At 46.4% G+C, this 18865-nt stretch overlaps 1 protein-coding gene across 1 annotated transcript in view; it reads right to left on the minus strand.

Moving 5' to 3' along the window:
* The window catches only part of USP11 (ubiquitin specific peptidase 11), a 368572-nt gene that overhangs the window by 269718 nt on the left and 79989 nt on the right, over positions 1-18865 (minus strand). Inside the window, exons 5-6 of the mRNA XM_069209659.1 lie at positions 10569-10714; positions 9937-9998 (exon numbers count right to left, since the gene is read on the minus strand). Coding sequence (XP_069065760.1) covers positions 9937-9998; positions 10569-10714 — 208 coding nt within the window. The remainder of the gene's footprint in view (positions 1-9936; positions 9999-10568; positions 10715-18865) is intronic.

Below are 18865 nucleotides of genomic sequence, written 5' to 3' on the forward strand. Positions count from 1 at the left end.
AGGGTGCATTGTGTTTTGGATATTGTTTCAACTAGGAAGTCATCATCTTCCTGGATGATGTGCATGTCTACTTTATGACAAGTAGCAGCCCCTAGTATAAATTCATGATATGAGGTAGTGTCATCAAGCGGGAAAGGTTTGGTTTGCTACAGTTATGGATACGTGTCTACCACTGGGAATAACATTGTAGCAATCTCACAGGTTATCTATGGGTTCAGGTTCATAAAGGGCCTCACAGGGGTCTACTGGTTTTAAGAGCGGTTCTGTTTCCATTTCTCCTAGCCCCGTAGGAGTGTCGTGGACCATCTGGGGAAGGTGGCGGAGGTGGCACCTGGGAAACAAGGGAGGTGTAGGAGGGGAGGTAGAACAGGAGGGCATGTATGTAGTGGACTAGTGCCCCTGTCCAAGTGCTTTCTGTGCTTGTGTGTCGGGGGCTCCAAGGCAATCTGCTCCTAAAATGTCAGCTTCCTCCTCTGTGGCGGAGTGACTTGTGCCTTGGGTGACCGATTTGTAGAGATTCTCACAGTCTGTAGGTGGATAAAAAGTCACTTTTGACATGCATTGAGTTCCACCAGCAAACGCGGAAGGATTAGCTGTTCAGTCGCAATTGATGGAGGCTTCGGTGGCAAGTGACCCTACGTCGAAGGACTCTTGAGTCCTCACTGCAGAAATTGCCCTTGATGTTGATTGAGGCTTCAGTGCAGGGTTTTAGCACCAATTGTGGAGTCAATGGGGTTTTAATCTTCAAGGACGACCATGACTTTTTTTTTGGTCCTTCAGTGCCAGAGGAGGGTGTGGTATTAGCTCGGAGGTCTTTTTTCGGTGCAGTCCAAGGCCCAAATGGGAGGCCTGCTTAGGAGTCTCTGGGCTTGACGCCCAATAGGGCGGTGCTCGGCATGTGGGTGGTGTCGGTCTGCAGCTGTGCGGTGTGTACTCACATAGTTTTCGGCAATGCTGGGCCTCTGAGTCTTGTTGAACCTCCGACTTGGATTACAAGCTGGCCTCAGGACTAAACTGGATGTGGAGTGCTCTGGACAGACCAGTCTCAGTTCTTCCATGACACCTCAGTACCCAAAAATGTTGGGGGTGTTGTCTCCTTCTTGTCATGGCATTCCCCGTCAAGTAAACCTCCGGTCACACCGGTATCGCAAAGTTTTCTAGGAAGAGAAGGAAAGGCAGGCCTGACACGTGGTCTAATGTTCAGAGAAGGGAACAGGTTACAGAACTGGAGGTGGTCCAAGGGTACTTGGAGTGACATTGGGGGCAATATTGATAGGGAGTCCTTTCCATGACTGCCCTTGCATTTTCATTGAGCAGATGAGGGCACAAAGCCCTGTGGGGGGCGGGTACCCCCTCCCCCCAATGGAAGAGGTCTATACAGTCCCAGTTGGCGAAGGCCAGTGAACACGAAGACCCAGAAAAAACATGCAACTATTTTTTGTGCCTACAAGAGCAAATAGAGCAAAGAAGTCAAACGATGAGCCCCAAGAGGAGTTGACCTGAAGCTCAATGTCCAAAACGGACGGCAGAAAAAAAATATAGCAATGGAGCTGACACTTATGCGCATCACCAACCCTGGAAGGAGTCACTGCACCTCGTGACTCAAAAGACTTCTTTGAAGTAAAGCACGTTGCAAATGTCATGGCCCATCACTAGATGGCAGGAGTATGCAGAGCACGTGTATCTACAATCACGTTACAAACATTATCCACCATAGACTTATTTTTTTGTTTAAAGAATGACTTAATAAAATTGCTACTTACATGCCATAATAATAACCATTTTAAACCTCATGACTAGCTGTAGCCCTGGAAGGGCTTTTCACAAGCACCAGCAATTACTTTATCTCACATCTCCCTTTAGTCTAGAAAGAGGCATAGATAACCTGCACACCAGAGGCTATTCCTGTACAAAGGGCTTCCAGAGATTCAGACCCTTCTTGTTTGACAACAATCTGTCAAAACAAAATTTCAGAGATCAAAATGACAAACTGTTTACTGCCTTTTATCACAAAAAGGAAAACTTGACTGTTCCAATGGCATGCTCTCACAAAGACCATCGTGCCTTATGTCTAATAACTCGATATTGAGAAGCGCAAAAATATTCAGTAAATGTTTTATTCCATGGGGGAGATACAACAGGCGTATCCTGAGGGGTTAACAGAGAGACAGAATTATAGCCATTACATCAACTTGGAAACCGGGCCTTGCAGCACAGATTTTCACCACCGGTCTCAAGGCACTCAATGGTTACCTACTTGTAGAAGCTGTTTTACAGCTTGAAGATTTTTTGGGATTCACTAGCTATGGATCATTGCAGCATCTAGTCTTGGATCCAGAATGGTTTCTTGTACGACCCCCTCTTTTCTTTGGGCAGTGGCAATAATTTGGAGTACTGTCCATCCACATGTGATGTGAGACACCTGCCCGAAGCCCTTCTGTGTAGCTGCCAGCTTCAGATTCTTTTTTCCCTCTTGGTGACTCATTCTTTTTGTGACTTCCTATTTCATTCTATATCTTCTTTACACTTCTGGTCTTAAAAAAATAAACTATTTTTTGGGGAGTGGGAAGGTCACATGTTTATACAGAAAATTCTTCAGGCTGCAAAACCACTCACACAGATAAGTACCCATTTCATTTCACAGCTTGAATCTTTTCTGGATGCTAATGACTATGCAGTTCATCCCTCTTGAGAGACTGTGCTGAAATGAGTTTGTGGTTCCACATAGGCCTTTTTTACACCCTTTGTCTCATCTGTGACTTATTGCTAGCTACGATATCCACATATTTTGTGAATGTTTATATGGAAGACCATGTGGTTGCCATAGAGATGTAATCTATGGAAACATTTCCTATGGAATCCAAGTGTTGCCCCGATCTTCCTTGTCAGATGTGCTCTTGGTTTGAGTCCCAAGCTCTGCTACTGCCGTCTTGCAACATTTCTGGATTGTTTAGACTATCAGTCTTGCAATGGTCCCCTTTTCAACTGGTGAACCCTTGCCTGCTGATGCTAAAGAGAAAAATTGCTTTACCTTCCTGATTTGGTTTGCTTCACGTAATTAATACATGATAGTCCATCTGATATCCAGCAAGTGAAGGGATCTTCCTGCTTGTGATCTTGGGTTTTAGAAATAGGCTGGTAGCTGTATAGCTAGGTTGACATGAACAGGTGAAAGATTTGTCTGAAAATGTGGGACTGTCCTTGTTGCTCGATACTTATGCATCTGCAAGTAAGGACCTTGTGTTGCAAGTCCTTGCATCTCACCAACGATCCGCAAAGATGTAAGGAAAAGCAGCACTGATTCGAAAGGAGAATTCATGAGCTGAGTTCTTACTAGATTTTATGTTCCACAGTGGTGTGTGTACTGACCTTGATAGGATGGAGCAACCCTTTTTACCACTTCTAGGAAACTCTTCATCACTGGCATGTTGAAGAAACGTTTGCCTATTGAGTTTTTTGATAGGCCACAGTAGGAAGTTGGCTCTGTATATACTATATCAAAATGAGATATAGTATGCACAGAGTTCAGGAGTTCCCCAGAGGCTTAACAGATGCTAACCCCAAACTCCCATCACCAGCAACACGGGGCCAGACGGATGCAGAGGTCAAAGTTGAGGTTGATTTAAAATGGGTTCCTATAGAGACTGGGGCACTCGGAATCAGGCCTGCCTGCGGGCAAGTACCCGTGTCTTCGGAGGGCAGACCTGGGGGGTTTAGAGGAGCACGGGGGGCAGGTGGTTGTCACCAATGCTTCCAATGAGGAGAACCCTGCAGGTCACAAAAGATACTAAAGGCTAAGTCCAGGGGGTCAGTTCTGGAATATCCAAGGCTGTACAAGGAGGAGGGCCAGCTGCTGGACGTCGCTGGGTGGTGCTCGGATTCCCCAAGGTCAGGGGGCTGCAGGTGCAGTGTTACCTTTGGGCGTCTGGTATCTTCATACGGTTCTCTTGCGGTCAGGGGTGGTCCCCCGGATTTAGGCTGTAGGAGTCATGTTAGACAGGAGGGGTCAACTCAGGGTGGACACTGTCAGAAACGCCTGAGGAACAGCTGTAGTCGGTTGGGCCACCTGGACATGGGCTGTGGGCGTCAGGTGCAGAGTGAGCTGGACTCGCAGATCCAGGGCGGTTCTCGAGTCTTTTGTTGGTGTTCCTCTCTGGACAGGGACGCTGTCCACAGGAGTTCTTGGTCTTCTTGGGTGCAGGCAGTCCTCTTAAGGCTTTTAAGAGGTCGCTGGTCCTGCATGATGCATCGTCTTTTGGTTGCAGGGCTTCAGAAGCTGGAGACAGACCTGTAGGCCTGGGGCCAAGTCAGTTGGTGTCTTCAGGCTTCTCTGCTGGGGGTGCCAGTGTAGAAACCTGCTCCAATTTGAGGTGCAACATTTTCTTGTAGAAGGCCTACTAGCTTCTCTAAGGAGTTCCATGGCTACCTGTGGAAGCCCTTGGTCTCAGAACTGTAGATTCTAACACACTGTGCTATTAGGCTAGGAGTTGCTGGCTCTGGGTGATAAATCTGGCTCCCGGCACTGTTAATACACCCTGTATAGCTGACAGTCTCATCCCTGTGTCTTGTGCCATTTCCACCAGATCTGAGACCCATGTCTGTCTGGCTCATTTTGATGTAATAAGGATTAGTGTCCTTTGTGTGGTTTCGAGCCAGAGCGGGAACTGGGGGTTCCTGACCAGGGGCAAACCGCATTATGCAAAGAGGGCACCAAATGTGCCCTTCAAAGCAGTCTGGTGGCGCTCAGAGGCCATCACACCCCAGACTAGAGACACCTATTTCCAAAGGAGATGTAGTCACACCTTTCCCTTGCAGGAAATTATTTGTTTTGCCTCCCCCTACTTGATTTAGGGTGATAAGCAGAAGGGCAGAACAGTGCCTGGGGTTGGCAGCAGCGTGGTCTGGCAGCCAGACCCCATAAGGCTGCACAGGCAGAAATGGGATATCCTCTAAGGAATCCACATACTACATGGGATCATGCAACTAGCACTGGAATCGGCGTAGTTGCATGATTTCAAGATGTTGGTTTCCAAACATACCTAGGTTCAGAGAAGCCATTATGCAGTTGGACCTATAGTTTTGACCAGTGTCCACTACAAACCTTAAGATGGCTTCCCCCCCCCACTTACAAAGCTCAGGGAAGGGAGTCTGGGGTTTGTAGGGGTACCCTCCCTCAAGCAGGGGTACCGTCACACTTAAGGACATGCACCCTGGCTTTGGGCTGAAGGGCCTACCAGAGGGGTGACTTACAGTGCAGTGACCACGATATAAGGAAAGCCTTATATCTGAAGTGAAAGTTGCAGGCACCATTTCACGCAGGCTGCAATGGAAGGCCTGCAGACACAGTTTGCATGGGCTCTCATGGGTGGCATAATAGATGCTGCAGCCCAAGGGAGACCCCGGGGGCACCAATGCCCTGGGTATCCAAGTATGATATACTAGGGACTTACATGGGTGCACAAGTATGCCAATTGTGGGTGTAAAAAGTTTACCTGCAACCAAATTTAGAGGAGAGATCACATACACTCGGGTCCTGATTAGCAGGATCCCATGGTACTACAGTCTCAACACACTGACCAGGCAAAAAGTGGGGGTAACTGTCAGAAAGATGCTACTTTCCTACACTCTTTAGGGGGTAGTGTGGTCGAACAGCCTTAGGCTTATCAGAGTGGACTGCAAGACATCTGCAAATACACACAGTCTATAAACAAGACCCACGACTCAGAGAGGAACGCCAATTTACAAAAATAACAGGTATCATCATATATATTTTAGCAACAGAGGCAGTTCGTTCAGGTAAGTATGTTTTGCAAGAAAAATCTTTACGGTTCTGAAAAGTCAACAGTGCAACTTCTGGAAGCTGCAATGTTATCCTATGGAGGAAAAACAAAGACGGCAAAACTGGTACAGTACAGCTACTTACAAGACAGATCTCCTGGATTTAAGGTGAGAATTGGGAAAGAGTCAGGACAACACCAACAGGTTTCCCCTGGGCAGTACTGGAGTGGCTGGGTGCAGAGGTGTAGTGTGGCATCGGGCTGGTCGAAAAGATGCTGCAGATTAGGACCGGGGATCCAGTCAGGGGAAACCAACCAGTGGGTTCCAATCTTTGAATGTCCGGGGAAGTGGGGACACCTCGGTTCCTCTCCTCCACGAGTGGCGAGTGCAGAGGTGTCTTGAGGCATCATGTTTGCACGCAGGCCATCTCAACCGCGAGTGCTCCTGTAGAGAAGAGGCTGTAGCTGACGTCGGGGGGGGCCCACAGTGGGCAAGCCCAAGGTGGGCTCTGTCTCTGAAGGGCTGAGAAACCACACTGGCACTCTTGGCCCACTTCAACTCGGGCTGTGCAGCACAAGTGCAGTGGTGCTTTCAGGTGTCCGTTTTTATGCGGGCCGAAGTTTGTCTTCGAGTGCCTGCAAGATGCAGGGAAGCAGCTCCACTGGAGTTCCTTTGCTTTCGCTGCTCTTCAGTATCCTTCTTCTAAGGTCAGCAGGAATCGGACTTGTAGGTCTTGTGGGCTCCGGTGAACACTGCTTCAGGGGTCTTTCGGGGAGTACAGGGTAGTAGCCACTTGGTTACTTACCCTTCGGATCATTACACCCCCTATATGATAACTTCTTGTGTGAAATGGTCATAACTCTGCCCAGAGTTCTTGAATCTGCCAACACCAAGAAAGCAGATTCTAAAAAGTTGTGTCCAAATCTGGCAGCGCACCTTGGGGGTTGGCATGAGGTGGACACCTCCCTGCATACTAATTTTTCTGCCTGTCCCAGTGCAAAGTGGGTCCTGGGGCAGAGAAGGGGTAGGGTTCTGCAACTCTCCATTGAGTGAAGCCAGATCTGCATACCAAGAGCGGTGGGTTTCTTTGAAGACACTTGCCTTGGAATGCAGATTCATGGGTCATCCTGTTGGGAGGGGTGTGCAAGCACCTCTCCCAGAGCAGGCTTTGTCTCCGACTGCCTGAGAGAAAAGGCTCTCATCCTTGGGGGTCAGATTTGACTCTGGTGGCGGCAGGCTGGCTAAAATTAGACAGTCCACACACTGGTAATAGGAAGGTTTTCAGGGGGCACCTCTGGGTGCAGCATGTATTAGTAAATCCATCACTTGCATCAGCAAGGGTTTATTAATATGAGACGTTTGATAAGCCATCATAAGATGGGAAACTCATATTGACCAGCGTTCAAGCACATACTTAAAATGGCTTCCCCATACACTCATTTCCAAGAATCGACAAAAACACAGCAGGGGCATATCTGCTCAGGCAGATATGTACTCAGATGTAATATAATACACCCTGCCTCGGGCTGTAAGGCTTGTTGTAGGGGTGACTTGCATATATAACATGCATTGTTAACGGACATGGCACAAGCTGTGTGCCATGTAATGTTTTTACTTTTAGCTGCACCTATACACGCAGCTTGCAATGGCGGTAAACATGTGTTAAGTAAGGGGTCCCTGAGGGTGGTACAATACAAGCTGCAGCCCTGGGGGACCCTCTTTAGTGCCAATACCCTAGGTACCAGGGGTACCGTTTACTAGGGACTTACAGGGGGGGGGGGGGGGTTGGAGGGGGTAGGAGAATATTGCCAAATGGGGGACAACTGTACAGTTTTAGGGAAACAGGTATGGAACTGGGGGCCTGGTTAGCGGGAATCCAGTGCACTTTCAGTCAAAATTGCATAAAATACCATGTAAAATGAAAGGGGTGCCCATGTCAAAAAGGGGCACTTTTCTACGCAGCCATAACAGGGGCATGCTCTCTAGGGGCCTCTTAAATCCGGGTCCAGGATGCTGCAAACATTGGAATAAACTGGTTCCTTTGGGATGACAGAATGGTTTGTAGGAGACAACATGACTCCTCCTCTTCCTCCTTTAACTGCACCAAAGAGGTGTCTGCTGCCCTTCTGACCAGGGTGTTGTACACAGTGATGTCATCAAGCTGAAGGTCTGGAGGGGTACATGTCCAACTCTGCTTTAGGAGAGTCTCTCTCTTTCTTTTCCCTCTTTTGCTTACTCCAGCTGACGAAAGAACTCATGTTCAACATGACCTTCCTCAGGGTCCCTTTCTGCACTCACTTCCTTGCTCGTCTTCTTGGGACTCGGGTGTTGTTGGAGCTGCAGCTGTGTGGGCTCGCCTTCTGCTCCTTCCCCCTTCTCCCTCAGATCTACTAGTGTGATGCAAAATCCCCCTAAAAGAGTTGTTCAGCTAATCCTTCAACTTCTTGACTGCTTCTACTTTTTCATCTCTATGTAGTGAGCTTTCTCTTCGGCATCGAGGCCTGCTTTTCTCAAGGCTATTTTATGCCCCTTTCCACACTCCCAATCTATTTTTGAATTGAGACCAGTTCTGACTTTTTACAGCCAACAAGGTCTTCTAACTTCGACTAGCAGGGTTGTTTGTGTTAGCTCTCGATCACCGTTGGTGTTAGGGTAGTTTTGAAGGACTTCAAGTCCTAACGCCTTGGGCTCAGCCCCACTGCACCACAGTGGTGTTTAACCTGGCTCTTTGCCTCACTGTCTTTTGAAAAACTTCTCTATTTTGGCACCTCCTTGATGTCTGAGCCCTCTCCCTATGCAACCTCCGTTTCTTCAGGTTTTCCTTGTCGCTCAACAACTCAAGGCCTCTCAGTAATGTTTTCTGCTGTGAGTGCGCCATGGTATACTGAACTCTCCTTTTCCAGGATCTTGGCAGTAACTCCACATGCAATAGTAAAGTTTCTCACTATTGCAAATTAGGATTGCAAGTAGCTCACTGTTCCTTGCTCATCACGGCAAGACAAACATTGAATAGAATCACAAGCTCACCCCCACCTAGAGAAGCATCAGCATAATTAATAAATAATAAATATTGTTTATAGCAGAGATAAACTAAACAAAAATTGCTTAAACTAGATGATTCAGTCTGGTGCACTGGAGTCTACATTTTAAAAATTGTGGTCACTTTGCACAGCTCATTAACAATTTCCACACAAAGATATAGAATCAGATTTACATTACTTCTGTCTGCATAGTAAATTGACAGCTTTTTGGTAACCAAGGGTTATAGAAGACACTTTCCATCTTGCAATGCATTGATTAGAGGATACTAAAAGGTTACTCTCCTCTTTAGAAAATTAACATATGTTTCCACAGTAATGCCTTATTTTTGCAGAAAAAAAACTACAAAGGCTATTTCTTGAGAACCAAATGCCTGAATCTTATTCAATCTAGAAGTGGAGGTTAATGCCACAAGGAAAGTTGCTACTGTATTCCACAAGTGGACAGACACAGAGAAAATACTTCAACTATTATTTCTCTAAGTCATAATTGCCACCAGGTATACCTTTAGGGAAGACACTTACAAGCCTGTTGATGCGTGTACTTAAATTAAGTGCAATAATTTTCCAAATGCTTCATAAAGAGCCATTTTTATATTAGCGAACTTGACAGGAAATTTACAACCAGTTCTCTTAATGTACAAGAGCACTGAAAAACCTCAGGAAAGCAATACCAAAATACTGAAGAATAAAAAAGAATTTGCATGCATGAAGACTGAGGTATGTCAGAAGTAGATTTTGTTTAATTACAAGCTATGTACGCCTGCTGCTTTAAACTGACACTCCCCAGAAAGCTCCTTCTCACTATTCCACCTGTGCAGCCTGGCAGGGTACAGAGGTTGAAAAATGAATCTGCCCAAATTTCTATGCTGCCTTTCAGTGGCATCAAACTCTCAAATTACATTTAAAAAAATCTTCTTTGAGCCATAACGTTTGAGACAACAGAGCAATGTCAGAAAAAGCAATGCAGAATCTAGACCCTTTTCGGTCTTCTGACATTCCTCCTACCAGAGCATTCTGCTGTGCTATCTCCTGACAACTAACTTGAGATCTGCCCATAGCCTCACTGTGCCAGCATAAACGTTTAGGGGCTTGGTGACATTGGGTTCTTCATGCTTACATGCCATGGGGCCGGGAGCTGGGCCAGGTACCATCTTTGTGCCGGGTCTCCATGATGACTGTCTGAAAGAAATAAGAACGTAAAACTCACAAAGGAAGTGTTATACACACACACATGTGAATGAGCACACTCCTGGCTTAAAGAGGTCTGACCAATTAACACAGACAACTGGAATCAATCTATATACGCAGACTGGTGCTGTGTCACAAGCAGGCAGGTCATGACCTTAAAAAAACAAAAATAATAATGATAATATTCGAGTGAACTGTATTTCCATGGTTAGTCTATGGTGTGAAAGGAGAGCAAGTCAAATACTGTAATGAACACTTGACTGGACTGGTAAGTCTAATGAGGGCCTCTTACTAAACAACCTACTTGGGGACGAAGAAGGAAGTTCATGTAAAAGAATACATTCACTATGGGATTCTGCTAAATGTGAGTGAAATCAATTCTAGAAGTGAAAAAGTGCAGTCAGTGCCTGCCCTGCAAGACTAGGGCAAAAAGGGAGGAGAGAAAGGCTGGGAGAAGTTTATCACGGAGACAAGCCCATTTTAATTATTGACTCGTGCCTCAAGGGGAGGGAGAGACGGACGGACACACACACACACACACTGCATGGGATTAGTTGCTACCTGCCCCGTGCTCAGACAGGCATCCAAAACAGTCATATAAATGTTCCTCAGCCTCTCGCAGGAGCCATCGGAGTTCTTCACCCAAAGCCGTGTCTCTTCATCTGCTGGTACTGAGAACAAGCGTCTTGCTTCCTTCAGTACAGTGTCTGTAAGGAAATGAAATGGGAAACCTTATAGTCAAGCAGAAGAATGGAGATGAGGCCTCATGTTTACGCACCTTCCAAAGTTCCCCCCTTCAAATAGAGCATTGTTGAGAAAAACTAATGTTTGTGACAAGTAACAGAGGTGCAAATGCTTAGGATAATTACTACTCTTTAGCATCAGAGATTGTTCATCCCATATAATATGCCCTTGTCTGAGAAACAGGCTCTCTCAATAACCTTAAGTTTAATACTTCATTGGTTATCAGACCAACCGACAAAGGGGGGTGGGCTCCGATACAAAATACGGACCAATACAAGAACGAGATTGCGCAACAGAACTTTAACACTGAGAACCATGTAAGGCTTAGTAAGGATCCCACCAAAGACATCCAGAACATAATTAGTACTTTAACTGGTAAGGGCCTGGAGGCTGGTTTCATTAGCAAGAATGAATATTACTTTTTGAACATAAAGAACCCGAGGACACCAGTAATCTACACACTACCTAAGATACACAAAATCAAACATCGCCACCAGGTAGACCTATAATTTCTGGGTGTGGCTCAATATTCTAACCTATTGGTCAGTACAAGGATTTCTTTATTAAAGACTTTGTACTGGCTACTACATGCTATATAAAAGATAGTATGGACCTGAAAAATCAAATTGAAGATATGGCTTTTGATAATACTGACCATCTTTTATGTACTATGGACATAGAATCATTTTATACTGATATCCCACAAGCTGACAGGATTGAGGCTATTCTGCATATTCTAGAGACAAAGACATGTCCTCATCAAGTACCCATTGAATTTATAATAGATTTGCTTTATCTAACACTCACAAGGAGCATGGCAATGCCACAGGGAGGCGCTTCTAACCCCTAAGGACAAAGAAACTACAAGGAGACTGATATGCGTTACCACATCTACACCGTTTTCCAATAAAAGAAAAAAAATGATTCTATGCCATTCACATGTCTTAAGTGCAGGCAAATTAGCTTTAGAAGGGCCCATTTTTGCCTTTCGAAAGAGTAAGAGTATTAAAGACCATTTGATGCAAGCAAGTTTACCTCCTGGAAGTGACAACAAGATTGTTTGGCATGGGGGGACTAACTCCCCTGAATAGCCGCAGAAAAAGCAGAAATTGCAGTGTTTGAGTTTACCATAGAGCCCAAAGAATTTGTATACAAGAATGTAAAAATGGTATTAATTAATTTTGATAACTGCAAAACTGCCAATGTTATCTATGCAATCACTTGCCCTCACAGACTTGTCTATAAAGGCCAAATCACACAAAGTGAGAATACATATTTGCCAGCACAGGAGTCGTCTCCATTGTAAAGTTGCCAATGTGCCCTTAGCTGAATACTTCGGACACTTCAACAATATTGTAAATTACCTAAGGTGGCAGGTGATCGAAGTGGTCAAAAGTACCTGAACACTGCGGAGACATCACTGCAATTCTGAATAAAGAAGAGTTGAAGGGGATCATTAGAACGGACAGCCTTCACAGTGGACTTAACCAAGTTGAGGACTGGATGACAAAAGCCTGAACTCCAGCAGTGTGCTTCCAGCATCTTGTGTGTTTTACTTCTTCTCTTATTTGTGTTGCTCTGATTCTGAGTTTCGTACACCATAGGGTGTTTGTTCATGAAATCTATGGCTTAGTATTGCTTCTTATGATACAGGGCATGGCGGTCCATCTGCATGCCTCCAATTGTTTTCCCATGGTCTGCCTGGTGTGGCTTGCAAGCACTGTTTTATGTACTGATTACTATAGTGAAGACATCTCAGATTTTTCTGTGCTCCTTACTCTATGGTGAACGGTCCTCTTATTATCTTTTAGAATTATAAATGCACCATTATCCTAACGGTATTTTCTGCTTTATTGCAATCTTTCCTTCTAAGCCACTATTCCTAATATGGCCACCATCTATTCTCGTTAGTGCTTCCACTCCCAATTATTGTATTGGGGGGTCATTTTTCTGTGTTTCATTTCCTTTATAGATTTTTTGTGGTTCCCATGCTGTAACTGGGCACCTTTGTTGCTGGGTATGATAGATACTAGCAGTCCTGGTGATTTTGTTCACTTATATGGTGTATCAATTACATATGGTTTTCATTCCAATTCTGGTCATATGATTGGGCAGACTTGTCAATTGCCACCTTATTTATGTATCTTTGTTTTCTTTACAGTTCTCTCATGGCACCTCTGTAAGGGACATTTATTCTCAGATTCATGGCTCTCACCATTTATGGAGGATTTGCTCCATGTTGACATGTAGGTGAATTACATTAGTTGCTTATTGTGTATATTGCCCACACTGTGTCCAGGCACTATATTTTAGGAGTGAGAACAGTTTGGCCAGGTGTAGGAAGTTGGCTCTGTATGCACTATTTCAAAGTAAGGAATAGTATGCACAGAGTCCAAGGGTTCCCCTTAGAGGTAAGATAGTGGCAAAAAGAGATAATACTAATGCTCTATTTTGTGGTAGTGTGGTCGAGCAGTAGGCTTATCCAAGGAGTAGTGTTAAGCATTTGTTGTACATACACACAGGCAATAAATGAGGAACACACACTCAGAGACAAATCCAGCCAATAGGTTTTGTTATAGAAAAATATATTTTCTTAGTTTATTTTAAGAACCACAGGTTCAAATTCTACATGTAATATCTCATTTGAAAGGTATTGCAGGTAAGTACTTTAGGAACTTTGAATAATTACAGTAGCATATATACTTTTCACATAAAACACAAATAGCTGTTTTAAAAGTGGACACTTAGTGCAATTTTCACAGTTCCTGGGAGAGGTAAAACCACCTAGGGGTTTAAGATTGGGGTCCAAGGTAGCCCACCGCTGGGGGTTCAGAGCAACCCCAAAGTCACCACACCAGCAGCTCAGGGCCGGTCAGGTGCAGAGTTCAAAGTGGTGCCCAAAACGCATAGGCTTCAATGGAGAGAAGGGGGTGCCCCGGTTCCGGTCTGCCAGCAGGTAAGTACCCGCGTCTTCGGAGGGCAGACCAGGGGGGTTTTGTAGGGCACCGGGGGGGACACAAGTCCACACAGAAGTACACCCTCAGCAGCGCGGGGGCGGCCGGGTGCAGTGTGCAAACAAGCGTCGGGTTCGCAATGTAAATCAATGGGAGACCAAGGGGTCTCTTCAGCGGTGCAGGCAGGCAAAGGGGGGGCTCCTCGGGGTAGCCACCACCTGGGCACGGGAGAGGGCCTCCTGGGGGTCACTCCTGCACTGAAGTTCCGATCCTTCAGGTGCTGGGGGCTGCAGGTGCAGGATCTTTTCCAGCCGTCGGGATTTTAGAGTCAGGCAGTCGCGGTCAGGGGGATCCTCGGGATTCCCTCTGCAGGCGTCGCTGTGGGGGCTCAGGGGGGACAACTTTGGTTACTCACAGTCTCGGAGTCGCCGGAGGGTCCTCCCTGAGGTGTTGTTTCTCCACCAGTCGAGTCAGGGTCGCCGGGTGCAGTGTTGCAAGTCTCACGCTTCTTGCGGGGATTGCAGGGGTCTTTAAATCTGCTCCTCTGGATACAAAGTTGCAGTCTTTTTGGAGCAGGTCCGCTGTCCTCGGGAGTTTCTTCTTCCTCTTGAAGCAGGGCAGTCCTCTGAGGATTCAGAGGTCGCTGGTCCTTGAGAAAGCGTCGCTGGTCCTTGAGAAAGCGTCGCTGGAGCAGGTTTCTTTAGAAGGCAGGAGACAGGCCGGTAGGACTGGGGCCAAAGCAGTTGGTGTCTTCTTTCTTCTTCTGCAGGGGTTTTCAGCTCAGCAGTCTTCTTCTTCGGTAAGTTGCAGGAATCTAAATTCTTAGGTTCAGGGAAGCCCTTAAATACTAAATTTAAGGGCGTGTTTAGGTCTGGGGGGTTAGTAGCCAATGGCTACTAGCCCTGAGGGTGGGTACACCCTCTTTGTGCCTCCTCCCAAGGGGAGAGGGTCACATTCCTATCCCTATTGGGGGAATCCTCCTTCTACAAGATGGAGGATTTGTAAAAGTCAGAGTCATCTCAGCTCAGGACACCTTAGGGGCTGTCCTGACTGGCCAGTGACTCCTTGTTATTCTCATTATCTCTCCTGGACTTGCCGCCAAAAGTGGGGGCTGGGTCCAGGGGGCGGGCATCTCCACTAGCTGGAGTGCCCTGGGGCATTGTAACACGAAGCTTGAGCCTTTGAAGCTCACTGCTAGGTGTTACAGTTCCTGCAGGGGGGAGGTGTGAAGCACCTCCACCCAGAGCAGGCTTTGTTTCTGTCCTCAGAGAGCACAAAGGCTCTCACCGCATGGGGTCAGAAACTCGTCTCTCAGCAGCAGGCTGGCACAGACCAGTCAGTCCTGCACTGAACAATTGGGTAAAATACAGGGGGCATCACTAAGATGCCCTCTGTGTGCATTTTTTTATAAATCCAACACTGGCATCAGTGTGGGTTTATTATTCTGAGAAGTTTGGTACCAAACTTCCCAGTATTCAGTGTAGCCATTATGGAGCTGTGGAGTTCGTTTTTGACAGACTTCCAGACCATATACTCTTATGGCTACCCTGCACTTACAATGTCTAAGGTTTTGCTTAGACACTGTAGGGGCATAGTGCTCATGCACATATGCCCTCACCTGTGGTATAGTGCACCCTGCCTTAGGGCTGTAAGGCCTGCTAGAGGGGTGACTTACCTATGCCACAGGCAGTGTGAGGTTGGCATGGCACCCTGAGGGGAGTGCCATGTCGACTTAGTCATTTTCTCCCCACCAGCACACACAAGCTGACAAGCAGTGTGTCTGTGCTGAGTGAGGGGTCCCTAGGGTGGCATAAGACATGCTGCAGCCCTTAGAGACCTTCCCTGGCATCAGGGCCCTTGGTACCCGGGGTACCAGTTACAAGGGACTTACCTGGATGCCAGGGGTGTGCCAATAGTGGAGACAGTGGTACATTTTAGGTGAAAGAACACTGGTGCTGGGGCCTGGTTAGCAGTGTCCCAGCACACTTCTCAGTCAAGTCAGCATCAGTATCAGGCAAAAAGTGGGGGGTAACTGCAACAGGGAGCCATTTCTTTACACAAGCCCCCCCCAGCCCACAGGCCAGGAGACTCAGCCAAAGCTGGGAGAGTCTTCCTAGTCTGTCAGGCGAGGAAGAGTAGAGGAAATAGGCTGGTTTGTTGCAGGGCCTACTCTGCCTTACATCCTCCTGTTCAGGTCATTCCCTCTGGGGAACTGACCCACTTCCACAGTGATATGACCTAATCTGAACTGCCACTTGTCTGTGCTTTTAATGTCTTCACCCATTCTCTCTATTTTGGGGTTAGAGGTATTCACCTCTGCTAATCTTATCTTAGCCAGGGTCACCCCTAGCTTACCCAAAGAGGTTACCCCGAGCTGGAGTAACCCCACCATGACCAACAGGTTCAGGGGGCCTAACTTGCTATTTGGCATGGGGTCTGACCACCATGCCAAGGATAGTGCAGCCATAAAGGCTAACACCCAGCAGAGGCCACTGACAGCTGTCAGTGCCCAGAACCACACCTTTAGCTTTTCACCTACAAGGGAAGGGGCTAAGTTACAGGCTTCTTTGGGTTCAGGGTGCCTGTCTGCTGTATTAGAGTGGGGGGTTACCACACCTTGTAGTAAACACCCTTCTTCCACTCTTTCTTCTGTTAGCTGAGGAGCCACCCTCTCAGGCTTCACAGTTGCCTGACTAGCCAGGACTTCTTGTGGGTCAGGTTGGACTTTATCAGTGCCACTTGTGGAGTTCTCCCCTACTGGAGCAGAATCTCCTTGGCTTGCTGGAACCTTGGCTAAAGGTTGTCCACCCTTCCTACACTGTTTTCTTTTTCTTCAGGGGCCTGCTTGCAGTTACTGCAGAGGCAGCACCTCCAGAATCCTTGGGAGAGGACTGGCACTGGACCAGTTCCTCTCTTGGGCTCTGACTAACCTCTGGGTAGTCATTTCCAAGGAGACAATCAAGGGGGAGGTATGTACTGACTACCACCCTTCTCCAGCTAAATGTCCCACCCACTTCTATCGGCACAAAAGCCACAGGCCTATCAGTGACCCTGTCTGGGCTAACTCTTACTCTGGCCATCTCACCTGGGATGTACTGGTTTGAGAACACCAGCCTGTCATGCACAATAGTGTGACTGGCACAAGTGTCTCTCAGGGCAGTGGCTGGGATTCCATTCACCAGTAGGTGGTGGAAGTGTCTACTTCCCTCTGGAACCTCCAACTCACCTGTTGGGCCCTTTTTCCAGTTGAAGGCTATGAAGACCTCCTCATCTGAGGAGTCATCCCCAATGGCTACACTGGTTACCCCTGGGATTTTGCTAGGGGGTTTGTTTTTGGGACAAGAAGTGTTCTTGGTGTAGTGCCCTGTCTGTCTACAGTTATGGCACCATGCCTTAGTGGCATCCCAGTTCTTACCCTGGTACCCACCTTTGTTTTGGGTTGTGTCTCGGGGCCCACCCACCTGGTCTGGTTTTTGGGGGCCTACAGAGGACTCTTTTTCTTTATTTCTATTGTCACCCACTTTCTCCTGGGGAGGCTATGTAACCCCTTTCTTTTGGTCTCCCCCAGTGGAAGTTTTGGTTACCCTAGTCTTGACCCAATGGTCCGCCTTCTTTCCCAATTCTTGGGGAGAAATTGGTCCTAGGTCTACCAGATACTGATGCAACTTTTCATTGAAGCAGTTACTTAAAATGTGTTCTTTCATAAACAAATTATAAAGCCCAACATAGTCATGCACTTCATTTCCAGTTACCCAACCATCCAGTGTTTTCACTGAATAGTCTACAAAATCAACCCAGGTCTGGCTCGAGGATTTTTGAGCCCCCCTGAACCTAATCCTGTACTCCTCAGTGGAGAATCCAAAGCCCTCAATCAGGGTACCCTTCATGAGGTCATAAGATTCTGCATCTTTTCCAGAGAGTGTGAGGAGTCTATCCCTACACTTTCCTGTGAACATTTCCCAAAGGAGAGCACCCCAGTGAGATTTGTTCACTTTTCTGGTTACACAAGCCCTCTCAAAAGCTGTGAACCATTTGGTGATGTCATCACCATCTTCATATTTAGTTACAATCCCTTTAGGGATTTTCAACATGTCAGGAGAATCTCTGACCCTAGTTATGTTGCTGCCACCATTGATGGGTCCTAGGCCCATCTCTTGTCTTTCCCTTTCTATGACTAGGATCTGTCTTTCCAAAGCCAATCTTTTGGCCATCCTGGCTAATTGGATGTCCTCTTCACTGGGGCTATCCTCAGTGATTTCAGAGATGTTGGTCTCTCCTGTGAGGGAAACAGCATCTCTGACTATTATGTTTGGAGTCAGGGCTTGAGCAGCCCTGTTCTCCCTAAGTAGGACTGGAGGGGGGGAATTGCCCTCCAAGTCACTATCTTCATCCTCTGTGTTGCCATCCTCAGAGGGGTTGGCTCTTTCAAACTCTGGCAAAAGCTCCTGGAGCTGTAGTTTGGAAGGTCTGGGGCCCATTGTTATTTTCTTTATTTTACAGAGTGACCTTAGCTCCCTCATCTTAAGATGGAGGTAAGGGGTGGTGTCGAGTTCCACCACATTCATCTCTGTACTAGACATTATGCTTCTAAAAGTTGGAATACTTTTTAAGAATCTAAAACTAGTTCTAGGTTCTAATTCAAACTTTCACAAACTTTTAAACTCTAAAAGAAATTCTAAACAGGATCTAACACAAGACCCTAGCAGGTCTTTTAAGAATTTAGAAAAATAGTTCAAATTGCAAAAATCAATTTCTAATGACAATTTTTGGAATTTGTCGTGTGATCAGGTATTGGCTGAGTAGTACAGCAAATGCAAAGTCTTGTACCCCACCGCTGATCCACCAATGTAGGAAGTTGGCTCTGTATGCACTATTTCAAAGTAAGGAATAGTATGCACAGAGTCCAAGGGTTCCCCTTAGAGGTAAGATAGTGGCAAAAAGAGATAATACTAATGCTCTATTTTGTGGTAGTGTGGTCGAGCAGTAGGCTTATCCATGGAGTAGTGTTAAGCATTTGTTGTACATACACACAGGCAATAAATGAGTAACACACACTCAGAGACAAATCCAGCCAATAGGTTTTGTTATAGAAAAATATCTTTTCTTAGTTTATTTTAAGAACCACAGGTTCAAATTCTACATGTAATATCTCATTTGAAA

This window comes from Pleurodeles waltl, chromosome 10, assembly GCF_031143425.1.
Source record: "Pleurodeles waltl isolate 20211129_DDA chromosome 10, aPleWal1.hap1.20221129, whole genome shotgun sequence".
Taxonomy (NCBI): Eukaryota; Metazoa; Chordata; class Amphibia; order Caudata; family Salamandridae; genus Pleurodeles; species Pleurodeles waltl.